The following is a 13,910-nucleotide window of genomic DNA, read 5'->3' on the forward strand; positions in this document are numbered from 1 at the left end:
AGTCAAGAGTTTGATCTTCACCCATGAAAATTGAACATATTTTATATATGGTCATTCATTTAATTACAATTGGCAACAACAATGAATAATCAAGTCTAAAAAATAAACAAGATGGTTATAAATTATCATTAAAATTAATTTGATGAAAACATTTAAATTAAAATTTGGAAAAGAAATTATTTCATGAAGTCATTTATGCAATGTTATGAACATTTTTTTTGGGGGTGTCAATCTTAGCCAATATAAACTGAAGCCTTGGATTTGGAGGGAAATCCCCGGCCGTAGGCTTCTTCTGCGTCATGACAAATGGACAATGTGGGTTTGGGACACTAAAAGCTTTCTTCATCTACTGGTCCGAAGTCCAAATCCAATAATTTCTAGCTATTAGTAAAATAAAAAATTAATGGATGACCAAAAAAATAATAATTAATGGGATCGAGATGCTCAGTTAAGGCCTAAGGGAATCGTCCAACAAGGAAACAAAAATGTCTAACAAAGTTATCACAAAATGCGTATTAGATTACACACGAGATTGTTCTAGTCTTGACGAGATAGTTTCGCGTTTGAACCCATGTAAATGCACGTCCATATATAAGATACTTGGTCCCGTAATTTACTATGTAATGCATGTTTGTAAAAAAAATTACAATTGATTCTAAAGTTAAGACTAGTTTTGGATTGTGAGTAACTCTTGAATGTTAAAATTTATTCCGAAAAAAAAAGTGATGGAAGCATGATGATGCTTGAACAGATCAATGAACAGGACCTTCAGAGTTGAGAAAGAGATGGGAGTAAAAACAGCCTTGCACGCGGTGTGGAGGAATCATAGCATGCTTTCATGATCCTCAATATCAGGATCTTGCCCCTAATTGTTACAAGGCAGTGAGTGAAATAGTCTCTAGCAAGATAGTAACAAGTAGGCAAATGGTGCAATTATATAATTATATTCACCGCACTTGTCTATAGATTCTTTCTTTGCCAATCAACAAAACTATAAGCCAGTGCACTTTGTCAGTTTTGTTGATTGCTTTCTCTACATAAATAGTCATTTTTATTTGAGCTATTTTTGAAGATAGTGTACTGGTAATCAAGAAAAAGGACCAGGATATTTCTCATGCATTATGTAATGGAATCGCTTGCAAAAGTAGTCATAGTTGATCCATCGCTGAACTTCAATTTATAATTGAACAATAGTGCTCTCATCATGCTCCACGGATGAGAACCGTGGAAATCATTAATTCCTTAGATCCTAATTAGAATGAGCACTCTAAAATCAACAACTAATTGCAAGCAACAAATTGACTAATTAACCATATAATTCACTAAAGCAACTGCTCTCTTATAAGCAACTCAACTTAAATAAGTTGAGATTCAGAATACGTTTATTTTATTGTTTATTGTTTTTCATCTTTTCTCCAACTTCTCAATACAAATTGTTCTGACTCAGATCTCTATAGTTCGACTCATTGTCAGTTGGCCACCACAACGCACAATTCATAGAGTTCGTTGATCAAGACAGATGGAGTCAACCCAATTTGACGACCATGGGCGACTTGACCCGAATCATACCCCCTAACAGAGATGCTTGATAAATATTTGTATGGAATGATCTAGAACCAATCCTCAAAGTTCGTTGAAGATGTTTCTAATAGGAGAAGGGTCTAGAACCTCAAACGTGGCTAAGGAAATAGATAAGCACCAACTAAGAAGTCTGTATGTGTTGTCCAACGAGGTATGAGATGAGAGAGGACGTCCACTTTTACGATACAACAGTCCTTTGTGTCCTACGTTAAGCCCACCAGGGAATGTTGCCGCTACATGACAGTTACTGACAATCAACATAATTCTTTAAATAGTGTGTGACACTATTCGTTAGATACGCACAATTTACCTTAACATCACTTGTCATAACTATCTTTGATTTGGATGTCAAAGTGCCCCCACATGCCCCCCCTACTCGACAACGGAGAACCACCAACTCAACTGCGACAAAGGACGACTAAAGAACCCAACCTTAAGGACAAAAAACAACGAGTGGACCACCTAAATCTACAATGAAGTTGAGCTGAGACGACATCAACACCATCATTTTGTTGTTTGGATTGATATTTTTTGTAACAAACTATTGAAAAAAAATATCATCGCTACAAAAAATGTGAAAGTTACTCAAATATATAAAAGTGAGTTTACATTTTACATATTTTAGTACAAATACACTCTTAATATTTTTTTTTTGTTACATTTGGAAAGTTAAAAGAAGCACAAACTAAATAAGAAAATCCTAACATAACAACTCAATTGGGTTAGAAGAAGAGAACTTACAAAACGCAAAATGACTTGTATCTTGAGTTACTTGTCTCGCCAAGGCATCAACGATCAATTTGCTCTCACGAGGAACATGAATGATAGAGATCCTCCATTCTCGAGTTAACACGCTTCTAATTTTTCGGATTCAATCACACATCCAATAACTTTGAACATCCATCGTGCTTAACATAACATCCACCACATCCTTATAGTCAGACGCACAAATAATATCACAATATCTCATAACCCAAGCTAGAGTGAGACCAATAACAACTTACAATCTACTAGCATAAAAAGTATCAAGACTTCAAAAAAGCCAAAAATTCACTTACCATCATGAAAATACACTCTTAGTATAATTGCACCTTTACAAGGATTCTATATTTTTTTCAAAATAAAAATATTATTTGTTGTAGAGCAAACAAGTGCTTATATGGGTTGGGTCAAAGCATGACCCATCATATTGGGCTTTACGATCATCTATTTTTTTGTTTATTCAAGCAAAAAAAAAGGGCTTTTTATTTGGGTGAGGGATCATATCATAGGAAGCTGATTTCTGTGGCCACAGTCGCAAGATGCTGAGAAGAAAACCTGCGAAAATCGAAGTCAAGATCGAAGACAAAGAAGAAATCGAGGAACATCGCCGCCGTAACGCCACCGCCAACGCCGCCGCAGCAACCACCACTGGCGCCGCCACTCTCATTCGTCAGTTCGATCGCGCCGAGGATCCCTCTTCCAAAGCGCATCGCATTGGCCTCTCCTCTCCATAAACCCTTCTCCGTCCGCTCCCTTTCTCTCTCCCCTTCCGATATGGAGGTCGAGGTCAAGCTCCGCCTCCCCAACGCCGAAGCTCACCGCCAAGTCACCACCCTGCTCGCCCCCTTCCACGTCACCACCCACCGCCAGCATAATCTCTTCTTCGACGGCGCCGCCGCCGAGCTCTCCTCAAAGCGCGCCGTTCTCCGGCTCCGATTCTACAACGACGACTCGCGCTGTGTCGTTTCGCTCAAGGCTAAGGCGGTTCTGGTCGACGGCGTGAGCCGCGTGGAGGAGGATGAGGAGGATCTGGACCCGAAGGTCGGTCGCGATTGTGTGGCGGAGCCGGGGAAGTTGGGGTCGGTGGAGTCTAGGATTTTGGGGAGGGTGAAGGAGGAGTTTGGGGTTGCGGGTGAAAATGGGTTCGTGGGTTTGGGGGGTTTTCGGAACGTGAGGAATGTGTATGAATGGAAGGATTTGAAGTTGGAAGTGGATGAAACCATGTTTGATTTTGGAACCTTGTATGAGATTGAGTGTGAGAGTGCTGATCCTGAAGAAGCTAAGCGTCTCCTTGAGGATCTCTTGAAGGAGAATGGAATTGATTATTCATACTCTGTGGCGTCCAAGTTTGCAATTTTTCGATCTGGGAAACTGCCACAGTGATTGATGTTTCAATCTTTCTGAATTGTAATAGTTTTCTGTTCAAATTTCTTGTTTTCGTTTTTATGTATTTGTCTTATGATCTTGTTTAAAATTTATGTCTAAGTTCTAAATGATTATTGGTCTTTTACATTCTGTATTAAGATCATTTTTTTCCTAGGATGTTGTCTCGTTTGTGATTCATGTGTTCATCTATCACACATATGCAGGTTTATACCATTACTGCTAGAGTGCTAGGTTCATCAGCTTCATACCCTTTTTTATCTCAATATTTATATTACTAAACTTACTTGCCCATTGGGCCTATGGTTTTGGTGTTACTGCTATTTCATAATTGCCTATATACCAGATTTTCATAAGAATGTTACTTCAATTGTAAAGGAGACATGAAGTTGATCCATGAGTTATTGTTGTAAGTTTTCTGAGCATTTACAGAGCATATGAGCCCTGAATGTTGCTTATGGTTTTGACTTTTGATTGATACAATGTTTATGTCATCTTATAGTAAAGAGAAGACTTCCTCCCTACATGACATTCCCTATTTTCTACTGCTACTGTGTCATCTCTAGACTCTAATAAAGTTTTTTAATATATGGTGATATATCTATTGCATGCATGTTCAGAATGTATGGGCAACTGCAGCTTATTCAGCTCCTTCTATTGTTTTAACATTGTATTCTTTTGAAAGGCTGTGTTTGTATCCATTATAGATTAAAATGAAAGTCTGCTGATGTTGTACTCAACTCAATTCTGATATTCAAACGATTTTTTACAGGCTTATAAGTGATTGATAATGTTCAGGAGTATATGAAAAAGTCACTCGTGGCTGTTCTTAGTTTTGTGCTCAAACGTATAAGTGTGCTTATGAAGTAGTAATTTCTATCTGTGTTTCAAACATTTTGGATTGAACTATGTTTGCCTTTTCTGTTACAAAGTTCAATATTTAGGCTGATTATTGATATTCTTTCGGTTAAAGATTGTCTAGAATAAACTTTGATGGTTAGGTTTCCCATTTCATTGATTTCCTTATTTTTTGGTACATCAAAAGTTAGGGTAAAGGGATTGTTGCTCCAATTCAAAGTAGGAAAATGTTCAGACTCAAAGAGCACTTAACAAAGTCTAATTGTTAAAACCATGGTCAAACTAACTCAATTAGGGTTAAAACATCAATGCCACCAGAATGATAGACTAGCAAATGGTTCTCACATTTAATTACACGATTAATATGTATGGTACTATGACCCTGTTTGGAAGAGCTTATTTGAACTTATCTGATAGCACAAGCTCTTATGTCAGTGTTTGGGAGAGCTTATGCAAATAGCTCATGACCTACCATAAGCTGTTTTGAGCTTATTTTCATAAACTAATCATGATAGCTTATGAAAAAGAGTTTATGCTTATATATAGCTTATTTTTCAATTTATTTCAATAAATATTTTAAAATAATTTATGAATAAGCGCTTATGGTATGACCATAAGCGCTTAATTAAGCTGTGTTTCCAAACGGGACCTATAAGAAATTACACATGTTTGATAGTACTATAAGAAATTCAGACAACTCATTGGTTATCTTATTGCTTATTTTGGACTTTGTGTTTCTCTCTTTGATATTGAACTAACTTGAGCGTTAAAGTGTCTTTTGCATGTACCTCATCCACAATACCCATTATGAGCTTTGTCGCGACATCTGCTTGCTCACTACCATACACCATCAAGCTTGATAAGAAGTTCATCTTGCTCAAGATTTAGGAAGATCAATTGACGCCTTTTGTAGGAATTCCAGGAAGGTCATGGACACTAGCGAACGTATCCAACTAAAGGATACGATCAAGCAAATGATTCGAGATGGAAAGCTGAAAAAATATATGAAGAAGGCTCATGATGATGGAGGAAGTCATTTTTTCAAAAGCAACAAAAGAAGTTTTCATAACTTTCACGATGATATTGTTGGATTTTACAAAAGCAACAAAAAAAGATCTCATAACTTTCACGATGATATTGTAGGATTAGAGCATTCACGATGGAAGTTGTTTATCTTTTTTTTGGTTACATGTTTATTTGACAATGTTTTTTTCTGGACCTAAAATATCACATAAGATTTAAGCTACTATGAACAACTTTTGTAATTTTTACTCCAATAGAAGTTTCATATATTTTTGTTGTTGGATCACACAATAGATTCCACATATTATTGTATTTTTATGTGTAATTCATTTTGGGTTGTATGTTCAACGGTTATATTGTGTTTTTTTTAGGGGGTTATATTGTGGTTAAAAGAGAGAAATAATGCTATTTTAAGATTTGGTTGTTCATCGAAGCCTTAAATCTTATTTATAGACATTTTTGGAGTGCCACACAGACTTACTTCAATGAGAAGAAAAATATTATCTAGTTACTTACCAATAAATAATTCCCAAATTATTAGCATTAAGGATACTCTTATAATAATAATAATTTGAGGATAACTCACACTTTTAGATCCCTTAATATTATTTTTTACATTATGTTTTAATATTTTGTTATCATAATATCTACATTATAAATGAGCTTAGATAAAAGTCAAATGAATTATATTACAGTTCAACAGTTCATTTTCTAAATAGCTCTTAGGTTTCAATTCTCAATTTTTATAAATGAATTTTTTTTTACTAACCTCCTCCTAGCATTTAGTGCGCTCTAACCGTGAGACAAAATGTTGAAAATATCTTATGTTACATCTTTCATTTCTCTCAATTAGTGTATTTTATTTTACTTAGTTGCTTACAAATACACACTTGCTTGCCAAATGGTGAATAAAGATTAGAGGAATATGCAAAAGAGAATATATATTTATGCAAAAATTAAAATTAAAAAAATAGGCTAGCCACACCATCCAAGTGGCCTTGCAATTGCATCAATCATCATTATCTAAGCTGTTATTCATTTCCATTCTTTGATTCCTTCGTCCTCAGAGGGTCAACAGGGACGGCCATGACCCTAACCCTCCCTCTCACCTTCTCACCAAAACCCTAATCATTCAATCAATCCATCCTCCATTTCCCCCAATTTCCCAATCGAAAGTCAACGCTCTCCGGCGCAACCATGTCATCCGAGATCGAGGTCGTCGACGACGACGAGGTGCACCAGTCCCGCGGCAACGACGATCACCAGCAACCGTCATCATCGTCCTCCCCCGCCGAGGAGACACTCCGCAATGACGTCTACACCGCCGCGGCTTATGGCGATTTGGAGAAGCTACAGAGATTGGTCGAGCATGATGGTTGCCCTGTCTCCGAGCCTGATGGCTTGGGTTACTACGCGCTTCAGTGGGCTGCTCTCAATAACCGCGCTGCCGCTGCTCAGTACATCATTGAGGTTCTTTGATCGGTTTGTTGAATTGCGCGTTTGCTTGCTTGTTCAAACTTGTATAGGCACCTTAGCTTAGCTGGTTGCTCATGTGCCTGTTATGGAAATGGAGATTGAATATGTTAATTTATTTATGTTGCAATTCAATGTGTATGAATTCAATTTTCAAATTTCGGCATGAGAATAAGTATGGAATTATATCTTCTATATATGTATACATACATAATTGGTTGGTGGTTTTGGTGTTAACTGTTAACTAATTCGGTTTGTGTTGGTTGGGTTTTGCAGCATGGGGGAGATGTAAATGCCACAGATCATACTGGCCAGACAGCTCTACATTGGAGTGCGGTTCGGGGTGCTATCCAGGTAGCGGAGCTTTTACTCCAAGAGGGTGCTCGAGTGAATGCTGCCGACATGAATGGGTATCAGGTCAGATTGCTGTGATTGTTTTTCCATTTATTCGAGAGATAAATGGGGTTAGGAATTTTAATTAAGAACGGGAGTGCTGCTAAAAAATTTCAATTTAACTAATCGTAATAAACTTGGATGCAGACAACACATGTTGCTGCTCAATATGGTCAGACAGCTTACCTTTACCATGTTGTTTCCAAATGGAATGCTGATCCTGATGTTCCTGATAATGATGGGAGAAGCCCCTTGCACTGGTAATCAATAATTTGCAATTCAACCTTTTTTTTATACTGAAATGAATGTTTTACACTCTGCTCTGCAGTCAATCACCCATTTGCCATGGTGTGACTTCTTGCATATTTTCACTGGTTTATTATGTCTGTTATTTTCCTCAAGCAGACTGCAAGTGTAGTTGGTTTGGTCAATGGTCATAAAGAAAAAAAGGATATGAAACTAAAAGAATACATTGTCTAGGAAGTTGGTCCTAAGTTGCCCAAATTGAAAATGAAAAATTGGAAGCTCTTAATTTTCGTCAGTTTATTAATTTAGTATGATTATGTGTGCTATGAACATCATGTGATTTCTATGGGCACATTGTCTGTGTATAATTACCGATATTGAACATTATGATGAATGATCTCTAAATAACATATTGCTTGTCTTTGTCTAGTTTTGCTTGTTCCTTTATTTTGTTTATGAGGAATCAGGATAATAGCTAATCTTTTACACCGGAGATCTAAACAATGCAATCCTTCACCAAAACCAGCAACAAGGATAACGATTGTCGGCGGTGGTTGACTGTGGTCTCTATTAGGATATTTAGCAATATCCAACAATAGCATACAATGAAAAATATGGGAAGCTCTTACTTTTTGTCAGATAATTATTTTAATATGATGATGATGTATGCTTTCAACATCATGTTAATTCTATGGGCACATTGTCCTTGCAAAATTACCCATAATGAACATCATGAAGGATGATGTTTGACTTAGTATGCCAAGTGGCAGATGGATGATTACATGAAGTATATTACATTTGCACCAATGCTCATTGGTCATTGTCTTTTTAATTGGAATTCTCTTAATAACATATTGGTCATGTCTTTTTCTAGTTTTTCTTGTTCATTTTATTGTTTCTGAGGAGTCAGGATTATAGCATACAAGGTTACACTATTATCTCCCTGTGAATGTTTTTCTGTAATTGGTTGATTTTATGTATAATGTTAATGATTTAGTTTCTGTTGTGCTATTTATCTGTTTTAGTACATCCATTTCCCTTTTAAACTAAAATTTTGAGTGGTTTTGCACTTCTGTTGAAGTGAAATAAGTGTATAACACGTCACTCTTAAAGTGCATGGATTGATTCTTCGCTTCGGGTTTCACTTCTAGGGCTGCTTACAAAGGTTTTGCCGATAGTATACGCCTTCTCTTATTTCTTGATGCACATAGGGGACGCCAGGATAAAGAGGGTATGTTCTAATGCTCTATTGTGAGCTCCTTTTATTTTGCTGAAACTATTCATACACTGATATAAATGAAGAATTGATCTTTGATTTTTTAAGCATTTTTATAATTTTTTATTTTCTTCCATTTATTCAGGTTGTACTCCTCTTCATTGGGCTGCTATTAGGGGTAACTTAGAGGCCTGTACTGTGTTAGTACAGGCTGGCAAAAAGGAAGACTTGATGGTGACTGATAATACTGGCCTTACACCAGCCCAGCTTGCTTCTGATAAGAATCACAGACAAGTTGCATTTTTCCTTGTAGGTGTTTTAAAACCAACTTGTTTTAATTTATTAGTAATTACATTTGGATGGAAGTTTGACATCCCTCTTTTCAATTTTTCCCTTGTGGTTTTGGGAACTGGACTGGCAGGTCTTTTTGGAAAGCACATGTTCATTGAATTTGTAGAATAGGTGCTAGGTGGGATTTTACGTTTGATTCCCTTACCAAAAAATACACTTTAAGTGTTACTGTTAATGTACTAATCCTCTTTGACATTCTTTTTCATTCCAGTATTAGCAATATGAACAGGCTTCTGCCATAATACATGTTGACATTTTGATCACTAATAATAATCTTTTTTAATCACTACTGCTACATATTAAATTTTTTTTCAAAAGGTATTGTTTAGATGAGTGAGTGATAAATGTTGATTGTGCCTTAAAGATTTTTTCTAAAAATTTATTGTTTCCAATCTCTAATCAATACACCTTCCGATCTTAAGAAGATGACTTCTCAAAGCTATTGGTACTAAAGTTATATGGCGTTTTAACTGTTAATCTTTTCGACAAAATCCTACTATTCTGAAAAAAAAAGTAATTGCTGAAAGTGCAAATGCTGAATATGAGAATATCTTCTTGCATCTTCAGGTATTTCATAGTTGTTACACAATAAATTCATGCCCATTGTGAAGAGACTCTTAGTTATTTTTTGTGTGGCTATGGTTGTCTGAGAGTTCGGAGCAAAGTATTTACTTGGTATCTTTTAAGTAATGGTATTGCATCTACTTCTATTATGGATAAGAAGCTTTTTTTCTTGCTAAATTTGTTTTGTAGGGAAATGCCCGAAGGCTGCTCGACAAACGTTGTGATGGGAACACCCGCCTTGGGAAGATAGCTAAATTAGGACTTGCTCCTGTACTTTGGTTCATAATTTTTTTGCTCTTGGTCACCTATATTAATTCAGTCATCTTGGGTATATACCTTGACTTCCATTTCCACTTCCACATATAAAATCAATAGTGTGCGTGTGAGCACTTGCACATGCATATTTATGCCTATTGTTTAATGGTTACTGTTATTTCTATCTTTTCTGGCACTTTTTCTGCAGCATCAAATATGCCAAAGCTGACAGCTGCAGCTGGCCTTCTTGCATGGTTTGGAGTGTTACTTGCAACTGCTGGATTGGTGATGTTTTACAAGTGTAGCAGGTAAGAATATAGACTTCAAAACTTTACAGCATCTCACGAATATTCCATAGGCCTATGTATAGGGACGGTCCAGAGCTTATTTCTGCATACTTAATTTGATTATGATTAATTTTTTTGTAGGTTCAAGAGACCTTTCATAGATTTTCTATATATGTTATGTATAATCTCAATAGGATTTTCTGTGTATTCTCTTTTTATTATGTGGTAGTTATATATGATATGAAAGGGTTTTAAAGTTAGTGGATTTTGGTTGGTTTGAACCATGACATTTTTATTATGTAGCCATGTAATCACATAATGGTGTTTGATGAAACTAATCCTCTTTTCCATGCGAGTCTATGGAGGAATGTTTCCCATGTATTTTAACCTAGCTTTTATGCAAAAGGTTAACAACCTCCAAGTTGTTCGATTATATGCCGAAGATTATCCACATGCTGTATTTTATGGTACTTTCATGTCTAGTCTAATAATCTCCTTTTCCTTGCTACCCTTAGGATAGCGGTGATATGGTTGTTTTTGGGTCTCGTGAATTTGACTGAAATATGTTCTCTTCCAAACCACTGCTGCTGGCTTCTTGGTTTATTCTCCAGTTAGATTCTTTTTAGGTGGAAATATTTCTTGAAATTATGCTTGTAACCGTTTGATGTCTAATGGAACCTTTTCTAAAATTCCTTTCTTATCCTATTTGTTCAAGTTCTCGCATAACAATATTGATGGCGCTCATTCTCAAGAGATACTGGTTTGTATCTATGATGGTGATTTGTAATAAATGTATGGTGACTGACCTGCAAACGGACATGCATAGCCTATACTATAGTAGTTCATTGTCCAGATGTTGATTCTGTGAATATTTAATTGTAACTTGTTTCTTAATACTTTACGTTTTCTTTTTAAATGTTTTTGATTTGTTTTATTATGTTATTGTGTTTCTTAATCTTTCTCCCTTGGTTTTTTTGTTTTGTTTTTTACAGCAAGGATCCGGGTTATATCAGAGTGAATGCGCATGACACTCAGAATATGAAAGATGATGTGAGTTTTACTATTTTCCACTGAATCTGTACTTCAATTTCTGCACCATCCCCCACGTGCAAGATTAACTTGATTTTCTTTTGCAGTTTTTACCTATGTCAATCTCTTTATTGGTTCTAAATGTATATTACATGTATATGCTAATGACTTCAAAAGATCAAATGGTTTATGACAGGAGCCTCTTTTGAAGATTGAGATAAATAATCCTGCTTTGCTGGCTGGAAATTGGTCCCAGCTTTGTGCAACTTGCAAGGTTCTCCCTGCTTTTTTTAGAATGTCTGTCTCCTTGCTGTGAAGTACACAATGATCAATATCTTGCACACACTGACATACAAATTACATGTCTATCTATCCTTGCTTCAAATTATTTTGTAGACAATTTCATGTTGCATTTTCTTTAGATTGTCAGGCCTCTCCGGGCAAAACACTGTTCTACCTGTGATCGTTGTGTGGAACAATTTGATCATCATTGTCCTTGGGTATCCAATTGCATCGGCAAGGTAATTCTGGGTTAATTTTCAATTTACACGCTTTTGCATTTGGATTCAATTGAATATATTATTAAGCTTTCTATTCTGTCATTTACTTCAATGAGAAATAAGTCTTGGGAAAAATAGATTAGTCTCAGACATTTGGTTAGTTGACCTCTGGGTTCTTCCCCTCTGATTTCCTTTGCAAATATTATTCTTTTTATGCTCTTCATGAACTTCAAGTTTATTGGGACATGGCTTTTGTTGTTGTTTTTGTATGAACTTCAAGTGTGTAGCACACCATTCATCAATAGTTGCATTAATGCAACTTTTAGTACCATAGACAAGTGCTTATTAGGTGATACAATTGTCATTGGAATTTATATGGTGCAGGCGGTTTAGATTGGTCAGTCTTGACTGAGTGGAGGTACTAGTGACTGTTTAGTTTGCTTCTGCAATATAGCTGTCCATAAAATATATAGCTGTTTAAGATAAAAATTTGAATTTTTTATTACAATATCTAGTGTGAGAGCATATCCTGTTTCCTGTCTCACCTTTTTACTAGAGTGAACACGGTGGTTGCTAATTCTATCTCACTACATCCCCTTCTCTATATCCTTTAATTTTGAAAACGCGATTTCATTTTTTCTTATTGATTGGATCAACATGATCTTTTCTTCTTGGTAGACAAATTTGATCTGATTTGTTACACTTTATGATTGCAGAAGAACAAATGGGATTTCTTTGCTTTTCTTGTTCTTGAAGTTTCGGCAATGCTGTTTACTGGTGGAGTTTGTCTTACAAGTATGTGTATGTTGAGATAAAGAGCTGAGTTGTCAATTTCTCTGCAGTTCAAATTGCTGATAGAAACTAAATTTGAGTGCAGGAGTATTAACTGATCCAGTTGCTCCTTCTTCGTTTGGGGCATGGATTCATTATGTTGGTAAGAATCACGTTGGTGCAATATCGTTTCTCATTGCTGATTTTTTCCTCTTCTTTGGCGTGTTTGCTTTGACAGTTGTTCAGGCTAGTCAGGTATGTTGTTTTAGCCTCATTTACTGGTTTTGGCGCAAAAGAAATTTTCTCTCCTCTGTTGTTCTGACACATTTTCTTTCCCTGCTTTTTTTTTCTTACGCCAGATTGCACGCAATATCACAACAAATGAAATGGCGAATGTGATGCGGTATAGCTACCTCAGAGGTCCAGGTGGTAGATTCAGAAATCCATACGATCATGGTATCAAGAAAAACTGTTCTGATTTCTTGATCAATGGATACAATGAAGACGTGGAGGTGGTTGAAGAATTAGGTCAGTCGGAGGAGGGTGTTGGAATGATGCACATGACAAGGAACTCAAACTTAGCAAATGGAGACTCACATTCGCATTCTGAACATGCAACGGGCACTGGGAATGGTCATCATATTATTAATGTGAATTCCAATAATAGCAACTCCAAAACACATCATGGTCATGTTAATGGTCATGTTCATTCTTCAAATTGTAGTCATGCTAACCAAGGCAAAACCAGAAATGACAGCACTCCTGTGGGCTTAGGTCTTGGCCTTGGACGGAACTCTAGATCTGTTGCACCCTCATCATGATATTTACATGTCTGGTTGTACCTAACTGTAATGTATCATAGATATGTCTGGGTTAGTTTACGTAATTCAATTTATTGTGGCTCTTTTTGTGCAATCTTACGTTAAATTTTAGTCAGCTTCTCTTCTCTTCTCTATTTTCCCCACTTTTTATATATTTTGAGTCGATTTCCATTTTTGTAGCTAATAAGCCTCGGAATCACCATAAAATACATGTATATTTAGAAAATAGTTCTGTTCAAATACTTTCACATTGGCTCATGCTTATTTTTAAGTTACATATAGTTGATGATTTGATCCTTGACATACATTACACATCAAGAATTTCATGTTTAAAGAGATAATAAGTTGAAGAAAGCAAATAAGAGAATTATATTATTATCTCTAATATACGAGATAA

The 13,910-nt window shown here is 36.0% G+C and overlaps 2 protein-coding genes across 3 annotated transcripts; both read left to right on the top strand.

Moving 5' to 3' along the window:
- The first annotated feature begins 2,860 nt into the window (after window positions 1–2,860).
- Window positions 2,861–3,882, top strand: LOC130714061 (triphosphate tunnel metalloenzyme 3). Its single transcript, XM_057563916.1, has one exon. The coding sequence runs from the start codon at window positions 3,118–3,120 to the stop codon at window positions 3,724–3,726; it is 609 nt and encodes a 202-aa protein (XP_057419899.1). The 5' UTR covers window positions 2,861–3,117; the 3' UTR covers window positions 3,727–3,882.
- A 2,727-nt stretch (window positions 3,883–6,609) lies between these two features.
- LOC130711145 (protein S-acyltransferase 24) lies at window positions 6,610–13,607 on the top strand. 2 transcript variants are annotated; one of them, XM_057560641.1, is made up of 13 exons: window positions 6,610–7,077; window positions 7,357–7,497; window positions 7,621–7,733; window positions 8,871–8,950; window positions 9,081–9,244; window positions 10,040–10,178; window positions 10,314–10,413; window positions 11,385–11,442; window positions 11,618–11,695; window positions 11,844–11,942; window positions 12,638–12,716; window positions 12,799–12,947; window positions 13,052–13,607. In XM_057560641.1, exons 1-13 carry the CDS (start codon window positions 6,805–6,807, stop codon window positions 13,511–13,513), a joined length of 1,935 nt encoding a protein of 644 aa, XP_057416624.1. In that variant the 5' UTR covers window positions 6,610–6,804; the 3' UTR covers window positions 13,514–13,607. The 2 variants fall into 2 exon arrangements, with proteins under 2 accessions (XP_057416624.1, XP_057416625.1); XM_057560642.1 differs by having other exon boundaries at window positions 6,947–7,089.
- Window positions 13,608–13,910: the final 303 nt, after the last annotated feature.

This window comes from Lotus japonicus, chromosome 4 (genome assembly GCF_012489685.1).
Source record: "Lotus japonicus ecotype B-129 chromosome 4, LjGifu_v1.2".
Classification (NCBI taxonomy): Eukaryota; Viridiplantae; Streptophyta; class Magnoliopsida; order Fabales; family Fabaceae; genus Lotus; species Lotus japonicus.